At 36.9% G+C, this 14,518-nt stretch overlaps 3 protein-coding genes across 4 annotated transcripts; 2 read left to right on the top strand and 1 right to left on the bottom strand.

Moving 5' to 3' along the window:
* The first annotated feature begins 138 nt into the window (after positions 1-138).
* Positions 139-3,517, top strand: LOC127379582 (butyrophilin subfamily 3 member A2-like). Of its 2 annotated transcripts, XM_051429385.1 has the most exons (8): positions 139-164; positions 283-362; positions 479-536; positions 688-757; positions 1,247-1,588; positions 1,749-2,036; positions 2,153-2,272; positions 2,636-3,517. In XM_051429385.1, exons 4-8 carry the CDS (start codon positions 697-699, stop codon positions 3,142-3,144), a joined length of 1,320 nt encoding a protein of 439 aa, XP_051285345.1. In that variant the 5' UTR covers positions 139-164; positions 283-362; positions 479-536; positions 688-696; the 3' UTR covers positions 3,145-3,517. The 2 variants fall into 2 exon arrangements, with proteins under 2 accessions (XP_051285345.1, XP_051285344.1); XM_051429384.1 differs by lacking the exon at positions 479-536 and having other exon boundaries at positions 140-164.
* A 2,057-nt stretch (positions 3,518-5,574) lies between these two features.
* On the bottom strand, positions 5,575-8,543 carry LOC127349581 (Fc receptor-like protein 5). The gene is made up of 8 exons (XM_051375445.1): positions 8,513-8,543; positions 8,124-8,186; positions 7,344-7,601; positions 6,932-7,177; positions 6,652-6,828; positions 6,169-6,249; positions 5,669-5,739; positions 5,575-5,583 (listed from the first exon to the last, which is right to left on the bottom strand). Exons 1-8 carry the CDS (start codon positions 8,541-8,543, stop codon positions 5,575-5,577), a joined length of 936 nt encoding a protein of 311 aa, XP_051231405.1.
* A 1,105-nt stretch (positions 8,544-9,648) lies between these two features.
* LOC127379597 (high affinity immunoglobulin epsilon receptor subunit alpha-like) lies at positions 9,649-14,267 on the top strand. The gene is made up of 6 exons (XM_051429409.1): positions 9,649-9,727; positions 9,997-10,059; positions 10,313-10,573; positions 11,801-12,184; positions 13,696-13,768; positions 14,183-14,267. The coding sequence occupies exons 1-6, from the start codon at positions 9,697-9,699 to the stop codon at positions 14,199-14,201; spliced, it is 831 nt and encodes a 276-aa protein (XP_051285369.1). The 5' UTR covers positions 9,649-9,696; the 3' UTR covers positions 14,202-14,267.
* The last annotated feature ends 251 nt before the right edge of the window (positions 14,268-14,518 follow it).

Genomic DNA, 14,518 nt, shown 5'->3' with positions numbered 1-14,518 from the left:
GTGTTGCGTGCTAAAAGGAAGCAGATGTCGAACTCCATTTTATATGGCTGATTAAATATTAACCAGTGTTATTGTCTCTAAAAAAACAACCAGCAGCCTCAAAATCCTCACATTAAATCTGATGTTCAAACCTTGATGTTCAACCTTGAGGATTTCCCTAAACTGTGAGTAAGGTTCAGTTATTTGCAAGCGAACATACATTCTCAGAATTTGTGATTCCTAACTTGATCTAAATAGGTTTTTATACACACCTTGTGAACACACCTCTTCTAATCATACCAGGTCATGTTCAAAGTACAAATCCTTTTATTTGAGGACGTTGATCGTGCAACTTAGAGTGAGTGAGCTGAAACACACAACAGGTATGTGAGATTTTCAAATTTAAATTTCATCATAGGACATGTCCAGAGCATACTTGTGGGTAGTTTGTCATCAGCTTCCCAGTAATAATTACAGCCTTATTACCTACTTTTTTTAGGGGGAACTAGCTGGTCCTCCCATGATTCAATTCTTGTTCAGATTGACGTCCATTTTAGGTGGACTTTCTTTGCGTTAAGAGCTACTTTCCTTGTACTTAAATAAAAGTTCATTGTAAGTTGATATATTTGCCAACCAGATAGACAGAAAAGCTTCAGATACCTTTTTTTTACTAATTAATATTTCTTAACTGTGTATTTGAATTTTTAGCACTCCAGGATGATTAACATTAAGGATGGACTTCTCAGAACCGTCTTTCTCCTAACGCTCTTTTGTGGAGGTACCGTACACATTTCACATATGTATTTCTTTTTTTTCTCTGCGCTCTTCTCACTGGTTCGAAGTGCCCCGGACTTGCCTACGTTGCTCGGCCCCTGTCAGTCGAATGTGATCTAACCACACAGTACTGGCAGATTTTGAGGGTTTCTCCCCATTGACGAGTTGGTTTGAATTATTGTTTAAAATAGAGTACAACTGTTTATCTTAAAACCTGCCTGTGCCTGGAGGGGTTCTTTGACTTTGATTGTTGCATATGTATTTATTGGGGGCATTCATTAATTTTATTTAATTAGAGAGTAGTGACCTAACTCTACCTGGGTTGTTATAAGTTAATTGTCAGCATCTCAAACCACAACTGTTGCATATTAAGTTTAATTATGAAATGTTGCAGATAAATACTTAAGATACTGAAGAAAAAATCATGACCAGTTCATGTTTATGCTCAACTTTACTGAGGTTCTAATACCATTGAACCTATACTTTTTTCCAGGTCAGGTGCAGCAGATTGGTCCACTACAGCCAGTCGTAGTGATGGTCGACGATGACATTGTTTTGCCGTGTCAGCTGGAACCTCCTGTTAATGCTGTTTCCATGACGATGGAGTGGGGGAGACCTGACCTGGAGCCCAGATTTGTCTATGTGTGGCATGATGGTCAAGAACTTCTGGCTGACCAAAACCAGGCGTATAAGGGAAGAGCGTCATTGTCCATTGATAGACTGAAGCTTGGAGACCTTTCACTGAACCTCTACAAAGTGACCATCTCTGATAACGGGAGATACAGATGCTTCATTCCAAAACTAAATAAAGAATATTTTGTTGAACTTCTTGTCGGTAAGTACATTAACTGTGCAATTTTTCTACTTTGGTGAAAGTGCTTTAAATATCAGTCATATCGGGAGCAATTTAGGGTTCACTGTCTTGAGAAGATGTTGCATCATTCAAGGATTGAACAAATAATTTGTGTTTCCACTGTCTCCTCTCTTATCATCAGGTGCTGTCTCCTCACCTGGCATCAGCTTAGCAGGCATCCATAAGGCCAACAGTGCAGTGATGTTAGACTGTAGGTCTAAAGGCTGGTATCCAGAGCCTGAGGTGGTCTGGCTGGACAGTGAGGGAAACCTCCTCTCTGCTGGACCTACAGAGACAGTCAGAGGTCCTGATGACCTCTATACTGTCAGCAGCAGAGTGACTGTGGAGAAGAGACACAGCAACAACTTCACCTGTAGAGTCCAACAGAAGGACATCAACCAGACCAGAGAGACACACATCTATGTTCCAGGTAGAAATTGTTTCTCAAACCAGAAGTTTCAGCTTCAGTGAAACACACACAGACCTTCGGTTTTCTGTCAAACATGTTGTCTAGCTATAATTTGTTGTTCTCTTCTAATATTTCAGAGGATTTCTTCGTGGCCCAATCTAATTGTGCTGCTTCTATTACCTTCAGTGTGTTGTTTGGCTTCATGTTTGTTCTTGCAGTCGCTCTTTTTCTTTGGAAAAGGAGACAAAATGAAATCGGTGAGCCAAGAATGTATTTGACTTTTTTAAACAATGCATTTTCAAACTCTTATGCTGTGGTCATGATAAAATTAAGCCAGTCATCACAAAACGATATAAAAGTAAACCCAGTTTTCATTTATTAATATAAAAAAAAATTCTGACTTTCTTTATATAATGTAGTTTTAAAACTTGCCATGTAGAGTAAAAATGAAATGATGCGTCCTGAAATGTTTGTGTCTTATTTTAAGAGTAAGTACAAAAAAAAGTTAAATTACATGAATGAACCAATATTTCTTCTTTTAACATTTATGTTTTGCTTTTTTGTCTAATGTAGTTTCACATATGTTTTTCTAAAAAAAACTACACTGCCTCTGTTCACAGAGAGAAGCAGAGAGGAGCTCTTGGAAAATTTGGAAAATATGAAGTCAAGACTTACTGCAGAGTTGGAGAGCAGAGAGGAAGAACAGAAATGTATGGCACAGGTTATTGAGACACTGAAGGAACTGAACAATGGACTGAAGAAGCAGAAAGAGGAACTCATGGTCCAATCACAGGAGACAGGGAGACTGGTTGGGGAGAATGAAAGCAAGGTTAAATCAGTGGAGAAAGAAGTAACAGATAAGGAGGGAGATAAAACAGCTAACAAAGCACAGGGATACTTAAAAATCAAAGAAATCATTACACAGACCAACTGGAACCTGGAGGAGAGAAAGCGAGAACATCAACAACTGCACATTAACACAGAGAGACTGATGAAGAGCACAATGGATGAGGTTAAAATAATAACAGAAAGGAAGAAAGAAGTAGAGAAACAAATGAAGGATATAGAGAAACAGAGAGAGGAGATTGAGAGCAAACTTCAGTCAAAGAGAGGAGGGAGATTATTGTAACACTGTTATCTCTGTTAACATTTGTCAGTTTTTTATCTTAGTTATTTTTCAATATTGTGGTTTTGTTTTTTCCCCTCTTTAATATATATATATTCTTCACCTCTTTAGCCAGAGGATAATTCTCTGATGGGTATTTGACTTTCCTGTGTGAGCCCTTTTTGTACGTGGCATTCTGTATATATTGTTAATATTTCTACTTCATTGCAATATTGTTGGACATAATTCAGGCATAGGCTGATTATCCATTAAAATTGTGAGAGGCTGCACCTGTTGTATTAAGATCCGTATGCAAGATTCACATTATTATGTCTATTATGTTTTTGCTAAACCAATCAATGCATGCATGCAAAAAATAAATACACTTTGCTGGTCATATTGTCTTTTTTAAATCATGTTACAGTTTAACCATCATGAATATATTCAAATAATAAACTGACCAAAATATTTTGCTGTACTTTCTAACCAAACATTAGATCATTAGATAGTGAGTGATGAGGGGGCTGCGGAGAGCCCAGAGGATACTAAAAGACAGCACTAAACCCGATCTGGCAAATGATAAAAATATATCTGCTGCGGTACAGACTGCAGATATATTCATCTATTTAATATTCAATATTTGAACATGCAGCTTTATTTCACAGTAAGCTCACTTCGAATTACACTCGAATCATAATTTTACACGGACACTCAGATGGTATTGAAATGATTGCACTTCGAGCTGATACTTTTATACAGTCTTTGTTGTTTTATACTGCCTAAACCAGTAGGAGTTAGAGAGAGAGGGGGATAGAGAAAGAGAAAGATACACAGCAACAATAATATAAACAATAACAATAAAAATAATAGCAATAAACAGCAATAATAACAAACATCCACACCGCGGCAGTAGGCACAACTATGATCCATGGGAACCTGCAACAAAAACTGGGAACAGGGTTGAAGCTAGGTTAGTAACACTAATGTACATTAATGTCTACGGATAGAGAGGGAGAGGAGGAGCTCAGTGCATAATGGAAAGGTAACAGGGTAATATGAGATCTTTAAGATGTGATGTTGCCTGACATGAGGAGCTTTGTAGATGAGGACGATGATTTCAAAGGTCCAGTGTATAACATTTAGGAGGAGGTATGTGCAGAAATGGAAAATAACATAAGGTTTTCATTAGTTTATAATCATCTGAATATAGGAATGTTTCTATATGTTTCTACAGTAGCCAAGAAGAGGCAAACCAAACGCTGGCTCAAGACAGAGCGAGGGTGAAGAGAGTGAGTTGTGATTATCAACTACACCGCTAGATGCCATGAATTCCTAAACACTAACCCCTAACCCCAACCCTTTTGAATTGTATTGTAAATTTTACAGGGATCCAGTGCAGAGAATAAGCTAATGCAGGAGAAATAGGATCTATTTTCCTGTCAGTACTTTTGCTGCACCATTTTGGATCAACTGGAGAGTTACTTTACAAACACATTTATTATATAATAATAATTTCATTCATAAAGAACTAAAAAACAAAACAATAAAGAAGTAAAAGAAATATGCAGAAATATAGAAAAGAAGAAAAAACAATGTCACTACAACATGTTTGGAAAACATGAACGGTATAATCATTAATTTCTTTAGTCATTCATTTTTATTTGTAGGTGGTTGACAAGTTTTTATCATAGATGTAGTTTCTATTTTTGACCACAGGTGGGCGCTATCATCGTTTAAAACATCTGTGTTTCCATAAACCATAAACCATTCATAAACCTCACCACAAAGACAGAATTTGCTAAGGTTATGGGTTGGGTATTGACTGTATTCTGCTATCATAAATTAAAACTAAAAGGAACAGAAACCACTGTGGTATCGTAATAATAATAAATTGCAGATTTTCTTCCATCAAATCTATTTTTTCTCCTTATTCAAACTCAATATGTACAAAAATATTAAATTGGTAACCCTTCACTTTGCCACAAATTGAACATTTGTACAATAATAATAATAATAATAATAATTATAATAATAATAATAATAATAATAATAATAATATCTGAAATAATAAATAATAATGTGTCTGTAAGCTCGGTGTGTCAAACTGCTGTTAACAGCATCATGTTGGTTGCTGACCACAGTGAGTACACTCAGGCAGCTGTTATTATAAACAGCGTCTTCAGACGTGTGAACAGATCAGATAGAACAATGTGGTTTCACTGTTCCACTCTTTTAACCTGCTCAACGTTGAAAATACACACTGATGACGTGACCAAGACAAAGACCCCAGATACAGACTGAGGAGGAAGATGAACCACACGATAAGTTTCAACCACGATAAACACACTGGACATGAACACTGTAGTTCATTTCTCAATTCAGGTCAACTGCAGTGTGTTTCCGTCCACCTGTTTTTATTTTTTAATTTGTGCATTAAAGTTGCCAGATATTTGATCAAAAAGGCTGAAGGACGGACAACAAAACAAAACTCTCCTTTAAATCAAAACTTTTTACAACAATGTGAAAAAATAGAAATGTACTGCGTTGCTGTAACATCACTCTGTGGCTGCCTCTTTCCTTCAGTCAGGTGTCCTCTCACTGGCCTGTAAGACACATTTCCTGCAAGAAGGTACAAATACTATGAACAATCTTGCAATTTGACCTCTTATCTTCTTTAGCTTTTTTTGCTCAGCAAAAAACATGAATTCCTATACAGGAAGTAATATAGGAAAATCTGTAGAAAAGGGCTGTCCATGAAGCTAAACTGACATAGTATATAGTATAAATCAGCTGCATCCAGGTAAAGGGATAAGGACCTGTAGGGAATACTGATCAACTTGTTTAGACCTCCAAACAACCACGAATGTAGCGTCTGAAGCTCATCTTTCCCACTGTACTGGACTCTGCTGTGCTATTTTTCTAATCTCTACAATGCTAAACATTTTGTTGAAAAACAGGAAGTTCAAGTTATTGCTTCCCTGGTGCAGGAACGCCATAAATACAACAATTTCTGTGAGCAAAGAGATGCCGTATCAGCCATAGCCTTACCTGCAGTATAGTAGACTGAAGAATACACAGCACTCTCTTCTGGTAGACATGGCTTGATTCTTGCTTTGGAGGCTTTTGATTCTGTTTTGGAAACAAATTAATTATTATTATTTATTTTATTTATTTCTAAATCACATTATTGTATTGTAGCTATACAAGATGTTATTAAGGGTATGCCGGGTCAAAGTTGACTGCAATGACAACAAAGGTAGTGAAGACAACAACTCCCATGATCGCACACTACTGTATTATATATACATATATATATATATATATATATATATATATATTTAAGAGGCCCCCTAGTGGCAGAAATTACATATTGTACCTTTAAGTTGCAGACTGCTACCAAATGAAACCCATTCACTCAACCTAGTGTGAAGGAGAAACTATGGTGGCCACAAAACCTGCAAACTGTGAAAGGCCCCGCTAATCTTTTTTTTTGCACACCTTTAAACCAATAGTGCATCAGTGAACCATTACCTCTGGCGGTGCTTCCTTCAGTTTTGTCCTCTGTGCCTTTGTGTTTCCTGCAGTGGATTACTCCCAACACCAACAGCAGCAGGGGCAGCAGTAAAAGCAGAATGAGGAGATTAAGGGAGTGACTATGAGTTTCATCCTCACTATGAGAATCAGTTTCTTCACGAGGTTCTGAAAAGACTAAAGAAGTGCAGACTTACAAATCAGTAACAAAATACATGCAGATTTTGCAAAAAAATAATTCAGGGACCTAGCTCAGTTTTGAAACTCTGTTATGTCTGACCTCTGACAAGCAGTCGGCTCTCTGGTGATTGTCCAGCTCCAGAGATGTTACACTTGTAGAGTCCTTCGTCTGATGAAGAAACATTGTAGAGGGTCATGCTTCCTTTATAGCCAGTCTTGATGCGGAGGCCATCTTTATAGAAATCAGCTATGAGGTCAGACGGACTTTTCTTCTTTTGACAGTGCAGAGTCACATTGTCTCCCTCCTCCACAGGCAGGACAGGGCTCTCCAAGATTACTGAACCAGCTGAACAATGATAACAAATATTATACTGTAAGCATTTATGTTGCCTGTAGCTGTGGGTCGGCCATGTTGAGTTTATTGTTCAGATTTCTAAACTGTCCATACTAACATCCTTGTCTCAAATCCTAAAATACATTGGAATATATCTTGAGTTATCAGCTAAACATACCAGTGACGGTGATGTTGACAGCATTGCTCTTCAGTCCACCTCCATCTTCACACCAGTATTCTCCACTGTCTGATGAAAATGCAGGTTTAATGGTCCCAGATCCTGCTGATGTCACCCAATTGGAAATGTTTGTGGGGGTTTCTTTGAGTGTCCTCATCACTCTCCATTCAGCTGAGTCATCAAACTCACAGTTAAAAGTGATAGACTCATATTCAAAAAACTGCAGTCTGTTTGGAAGAATATGAAGAAAAGCTGCACCTGAGACACAGAACACAAGAGGTTAATTTAAACAGGAGTGAATAGAAGTAATACATACAATCTGACATCGCTCAAAGTCTCTTTTTACCGGAGCAGTGGCATTCACCATGGAAATCAAGTTTTTATTGTTTATTGATGGTCCTTGACAATAACATTACAAAATTCTACATGCACGAAATTTTGCCCTGCAACACCTTCTGTTTCAAACATGAATAATTTCTACTGAGAGACAAAAGCGGAGCTGTCCCAAGCCCTGTGTTGACAGCTGCATGGATTAAAATAGGAGCGGATATGTTCGGTAGACACCTGTGAGATGGGCGAACGAAAAACGCAGCACATACATTAAAAATTCTGTTTGTTGCAGCTGTAGAGTAGCAAGCCTGTGGTTAACATTGTGTACACTTTGTTGGCTTTTATAAATTAAGAAGTGCATTCGAATTAATTTTGTAATATTATTGTGGTTTTTAAACAGTGGTATTGGGTTTAAGAACAAATCCTAACTAGTAACTAACAGCAGCTTACCATCTTTTTGAGCACAATAGCTGTTCTGAACTTGTGCAACAAGAACCATCAAGACACTGATCACTGGAGAGAAAAAGGAAGACAGCTGTGTGTCAGACAGATGTATTTGATTCTGTTGGAAAATACTATGCATTTACCTGTTTTCTTTATCATCTCCATTTTAGTATATAACTAAATATTATCAGGCTCTCACGTCTGGGTGTCCGTTACAGTCAGCAAAACACAAATTACCTAGATAACAGTGTTCTGTTACAGTAACTGACATGGAAAGATCAAGAGATACTTGGTCTTGATCACTGCCAGAATTATTGTTGCAAATAAAACCTAGTTTGATTTGTTCATTTTGAAATCTTACACGGGAACGGGGAAACAGACTCAGTGATACTCACGCAGTCTGAAGCAGAGAGCTGTGACCTCCATGTTGTCTTGCTGCTGAATGAACGTCAGCCTGAAATACAGATGAAGTTGAATGTAGGTGAGAACCTCCTCTTCCTGTGGAACTTGGTGTTGATGCAATACGTTTATGGAAGCGTATTGCATTCACTTGAGAAAAAAAACACATATATTTCCCCTGTTTTTATTGCATTAACAAGATTATTATCTCAGAATTCAGAGAAAGGTTTGGTGGTTGTAAAACTGACAGTAACATTAATCTCAATGATCACACCACTCCAACACAAATTAGTAGTGATCTGAACTCTAAACCACAGGGCAGAAATGATCATTAACTTTTTTTAATCAACCATTTTCTTCATTGATTGTTTCATTCATCTCACAAAGTCTGTAAAAAAAAAAAAAAAAAACATTTTAAAAGTTTCCAGCTTGTGAAATGGGCGCTTGTCTTCATTCCTTCTTCATTTTTCTTCCTCTTGTACATTACTTTGTAACCTGTGTTCTGAAAAGTGCTGAAAATATTTTCTATAGCATTACTTGTGTCCTTGATAAAGAACAATGAAGGCCATTCAGTTGAGATTGATGTTGTTTACAGTGGAATCCCATAGTAGCGGTGAGTAGTAAAATAGTAGTTTTTTTAAAAGTAGGAATACTATAAGTACTCCAAAAGATTTAGAGAGAGAGACAAAATAAAAAAAGAAGAAAAAGTTAAAATTAAATAAAATACCATACAACCCAAGTTATAAATCATCAAGAAATAGAAATAGAATTTAAAAAATGAAGGGGTTAAAAAAGTGTCAACTTCAACAAGGTCATGTTCAACCATGACCACAATCGTTCTTTAAATGAATCAAGTGGTTATTCTTTTAATCGTGATGAGGCAGGCTGTCAAACCTCAACGAAGCAGTTTCCCAGGGTAGTTTCTGTGCACATACCCTGTGTGGTTGTGTAAGATCAAATAATGCACGCACACTTGTTGTCTATTTTTGGATAAAACCAGTGAGATTATTTCCACACTAACACTTCAGCCTCACATAGATATATAGATAGATAGATATTTGTAGATATACAATTCAAACCTGCTGCTGCCTCAACACCAGACAGGAAGAGGAGGTTCTGACCTACATCATGTCTTAGCTGTATTTCAGTCTGATGCTGTGACAGTCAGCAGCAAGACATCATGGCTGTTACAGCTCTCTGCATCAGACTGCGTGAGTACTTTTGACTTTGTGTAACTCTATTACTCAACAGTCTTTTTAGCCAGTAGACACATATCTGCACACTATAATTACTATTCATTTGGATCCTCATTAGCTGGTTGGTTGGGAGCATATAACGTAACAATTAATTTTTTCATAGACTTGGTAGCACCAGATGACCAGTCCTCACTTGACGTGTATTACCCATTACAAAAAACAGTATGCACAAATTTTTCATTAAGGAATATTGGATAAACAGTTCTCTTTGTTTGTCTCTGCAGTGATGGATGTGTTTGTCTTGCTGGTTGCACAAGCTGACCACAGTTACTTTGCTCATAGAGCTGGTAAGTTTATTTTATTTAATCAACTCCCTAACACTGCTGATCATTATCTTTACTGCTGACATGTCTTTATTTAAACCGTTTTTTCAAATTAGTAAAAAAAAAGAATTAAGTTGTAATCATGTGACCTGTGCAAACTGTGACAGACAATATAAGTACACTTCAAGAGCCCACTAACCAGGTTACCCAGATATATTTGTGTTAATGTTATACTATTAATACTTTAACATCAACATCTCTTCTTTCTCTGTCTCAGATGCAGCGTTTCCTCGTATTTCTCCAGACAGACTGCAGTTCTTTGAATATGAGACTCTCACTATAAGTTGTGAAGAGTTTGGAGGCTTGAGTGAATGGAGAGTGATGAGGAAGCTCAAAATAACTCCAACAGAGTCTTACAACTGGAAGTCATCAGCAGCCTCCTGCACCATTCATCCTACCTTTATAAGACACAGTGGAGAATACTGGTGTGAAGATGCAGAGGGAAACCAGAGTGATGTCCTCAACATCTCCATCACTGGTATGTTTAGCAAATAATAAATCAAAAGTTTTCAAATTGTTTGATGCAGTGACACAATGCGCTCAATGTAGCATATTGGAAAAGATCTACATTTCAACAAAAAAACATTTGGATTTTGTATCTAAATTTTATGACAAAGTATAGTTACACTATGTGATGCCTGTCTCGCTTGGCAAGAGTAGAAGGCGGCAATGTGGGAGATTGGATTATGTAACGGGACAGAGCCAGTGAGAGATGATCAGGCAATGTATCCGGCGTTGCAATCTTCCGTAAACTGCACATCAAACAGCAATTGATTATAAATTGAAATGAGTCTGAAATGAGTAAGGTGCAAACTGAAGGAGTTGGAGAAAGCCGCACACTCATAAGTCAAATAAAGTTTTATTTTAAAACATATGAATTTAATATTGATTTCAAGAAAACACTTCTGAGTGACTTACACAGGGCATTTCACAAAGTCTTCAACATTCCTATGCTCAGATTCTAAAAACTATGAAAAACACATAATATACTAATAATATTTAAAGTGTAGAAAATGAAAAGAAAACTGGATGCATAAATTCAAATTAAAGAATGCATCCACCACATATTGCACACAGCCCAGCAAAGAAAGAACAAATATTGATATTTTTGTATAAAAAAATAAAATATAAAAAGTAGTATAAGCACTTTCTGAAATAAAAGTCCTGCACAAATAAAGTAGTAGTAGTAGTTACTTACTGTTAAACCCATGTTGTCCCACATCAAACAAAAATCTGATATATGGCCACATTTATAGTATAATGCATGTCTCACACATATATGGGAACTGTTGGGTCTCTGTAGATAATGTTATAAGCAGTACGGTCAGACCTGCTCTGAAAATTGTCCTGAGATAACTTCTGTTATTATTTGGCGCTATACAAATAAATTTTTTACTGAAAATTGAATTGAAATATATGTGTAAAGATGTACATATAATTAATGTTAAGTTACTAAGGCTGCTTTAAAATAAGTCCCATATATTATTCCAGATATACACATATATATTGAATAAATGTCTAATGCATTAATGTAAATATTTGACATTTATATACTTTTGTATACATTTGTAACTATATTTCTACTGCATAAATGTTAATGCATGGTTTAATTATAAGTTCTTACACTCTTATTAAAACGGATATGCATTTGATTGATTCTTCTAATAAACATACATAGAAATAATATTTTTATCACATTTTTCAGATGGTTCTGTGATCCTGGACGTTCCTGCCCGTCCTGTGGTGGCGGGATATGATGTGATTCTGCACTGCAGGAAAGAGAAAACTCAGGCAAAACACATTGCAGATTTCTACAAAGATGGTGTCAAATTAGGGACCTGGTATGAAAACAACATGACCATCCACAATGTTTCCAAGTCTGATGAAGGACTGTACAAGTGCAGAATCTCTGGAGCTGGAGAATCACCAGAGAGTTGGCTGTCTGTTTTAAATCAAAATGAAACAGCTTACGAAGAGACTCGTCCTTCCAACAGTGACTCTCTTAATCTTTCCTCCCTGCTGTGGACTGCTGTGTTTGCGGCTTTGGGGCTGTTGGTGATGGGACTACATGTCTGCAGGAAACACAGAGGTACACCCACACTGTCTCCTAGAAGTATCATTTACATTTTGTTTTTTTCAATCATGTTGTAATGGCAAATGTAATCATTGGCAGACTGTTCACAGGAAATGAGTTCAATTGAGTGAATGAAGTGCACTGAAGACATAGGGATGATGAGAATACAAAGCACAGGACCCTGACACTAGAGTCCAGGATTCACATCCACACACCCATCCGTGGTTGGGTTTAGGGAGCAGATGAAAAAATCCTCACATATTTGTTCATGAGGCAGGTGTGTAGGAGTGAGATGAGCATCAGAAAGTAGCAAAGATAAATTCCTACATGCTGCCTAAGTTGCACTGAACAAAAGCATTTTGGTAATGTTTAGGTAAAGCAGTGCATGAACTATAGGCCTGTATTTATTATATTATATATATATTATATGTATTATAGGCCTGTATTTATGATATTAGGAATGAAATGTGTGTTATTTGGAAGAAAGTCGAGGTGTGACTGACATACAGTGGATGCCCCGTTTCCCCCCTTGTCTGTTCCATAGGGAGACCCAGAGGTGAACTGTCCCCCGCCCCCTCCCCCTTCCCACACAGCTTCTGTGTACGGCACCTTCTCAGCAAGCAGGGGCTCTTGCAGCTGTAGGGGTCGCCAATTTGCCAATTCCCCATACAGTGATATGATAGAACAGATAGATCATAGAAAAACGCTTCGCGGCGCAGAGGATTATTATTTTTTTATTTAAGTGCTCGTGCTGCCCCCCGTGTGTCATGAAAAAATGCTGCCCTGGGCTGCTGCCCGCTTCACCTATGCCCAAAACCACTACTGAGTTAAAGATTGTGTTTTTGGTTGGATGTAATGTTGGTATTAGGCCCATTTACTTACCTGTCCTTCAGTAAAACTAGTGAGTGCCAGTGTTTTGTCAATACTCAAAACTTCCCTTCTCAGAAAGGCCAGAGCTACTATATAAAAACATCATCATATAAAAATACTAATAAAATCTGTCAAAGATCCAGTTTGTAATCTTCTTCATACAGACAGTGTCCGTACATCTGTCCATATATCTGTCTGCATACAAAGATATCACCGGTTTGGTTACCACTTACCATATTTATGTGCATTTATTCCAGTGTAAATGTAATATAATGTAAATTAGTGTCACATTAGTGTTGCAATGTGTTATATTTTAATTACTAAACCGTCACTGACAACATATTTTCAGATATGTCTGCAGAATACAGTTTCCTTATACATAGCAGGTGCATGTGATAGCCTTGTCCTCTCAGTTTCAAACCACACGTAAAAACCACAAACTGAAACAATGGGCCCCTCAGTAGCTTTAATATACTTGTCTAAGAGGTTGTGAGGTTTTTTTTTACATCTACAGCTGCATTAAACACACAAAAAGACAATGCAACGTTCTTAACCACTTTAAGAAACAGTATTAAATTACAAAAATGCTACATAATTTATTTATGATATGTATGACAAATTGTGAATTCCAGAGATACATTTTGTTTCCCAATTAGAGCCAGACGTGTCTGGAGCAGATACCAAGCCACAATTACCAGATGAGAGTGTTTATTCTACAGTCTACTACAGGTAAGACTGAGGCTGATACAGAACCTCTCTCTTTATATTATTTTGTTTGTATTAGTTTACGTGTTCAACCATGTTACAACAAGTTTAGCAAAACGCCTATGACTGTATTAGATTACAAAAACAAGTGTTGCACTAGAAAAAGCTTTACAGTGAGTTCAGTGGTCTGGAAATAAACTCAGAATCACTTATTTGGAGGTTTAAATAAAGATAAACCATGACACAACAATTATAGTGGACTTACTGTTCCTGATGATCTATAATATTTTCATTCATACTGCTGTTTTATTCGCAGTGAACTTGAAGTGTAATTGCTCACATTATTGTGAATTCTTACTGAGAAAAGTCATGTTGACTTTATCATTTTTAACTTTTTGACAAATCTTTTATTCTTTGTCCATCCTGTGTGTTTTACAGGCCGATGACACCTGACTGAAGGACTGAGGAGATGGTCTGTTGTATTTTTCTTAGCAAGAAAGGAAGTCATACTGTAAACTCACAGTACCATCTTTATTATTTTCAACTATTATTGCAAAATGTTAATTTTTGTTTGGATTTATGTTCACCTGGTAACAGTTTTCCCTGTCCAAGAAGTGTACAGTAATCTTGTACCACACAGAAGTTGTAGGGTGATGGTTGGGGTAGATGATGGGGTTTGTACCAGACATTCATACCAAAGACCAGGGTTCTAGGTAGTAACCAGTCTGATGTGTCTAATGTTTCAATTCTTTAAAGAGTTTTAATGACAGTTCT

Source organism: Dicentrarchus labrax, unplaced genomic scaffold, assembly GCF_905237075.1.
Source record: "Dicentrarchus labrax unplaced genomic scaffold, dlabrax2021, whole genome shotgun sequence".
In the NCBI taxonomy this organism is placed as follows: domain Eukaryota; kingdom Metazoa; phylum Chordata; class Actinopteri; family Moronidae; genus Dicentrarchus; species Dicentrarchus labrax.
The sequence above is the reverse complement of the archived record's forward strand: the minus strand, read 5'-3'. Positions and strand labels throughout refer to the sequence as shown.

Bases quoted from the DNA above. Each gene is read 5' to 3' on its own strand.
- LOC127379582 (XM_051429385.1), top strand. From the start codon at position 697: ATGATTAACATTAAGGATGGACTTCTCAGAACCGTCTTTCTCCTAACG. The intron at 758-1,246 runs GTACCGTACACA...ACTTTTTTCCAG, and splicing joins CCTAACGCTCTTTTGTGGAG to GTCAGGTGCAGCAGATTGGT. The intron at 2,273-2,635 runs GTGAGCCAAGAA...CTCTGTTCACAG, and splicing joins AAGGAGACAAAATGAAATCG to AGAGAAGCAGAGAGGAGCTC.
- LOC127379597 (XM_051429409.1), top strand. From the start codon at position 9,697: ATGGCTGTTACAGCTCTCTGCATCAGACTGC. The intron at 9,728-9,996 runs GTGAGTACTTTT...TTGTCTCTGCAG, and splicing joins AGCTCTCTGCATCAGACTGC to TGATGGATGTGTTTGTCTTG. The intron at 10,574-11,800 runs GTATGTTTAGCA...CACATTTTTCAG, and splicing joins CCTCAACATCTCCATCACTG to ATGGTTCTGTGATCCTGGAC.
- LOC127349581 (XM_051375445.1), bottom strand. From the start codon at position 8,543: ATGGAGGTCACAGCTCTCTGCTTCAGACTGC. The intron at 8,187-8,512 runs GTGAGTATCACT...TTTTCTCTCCAG, and splicing joins AGCTCTCTGCTTCAGACTGC to TGATCAGTGTCTTGATGGTT. The intron at 7,178-7,343 runs GTATGTTTAGCT...ATCATTGTTCAG, and splicing joins TGTCAACATCACCGTCACTG to CTGGTTCAGTAATCTTGGAG.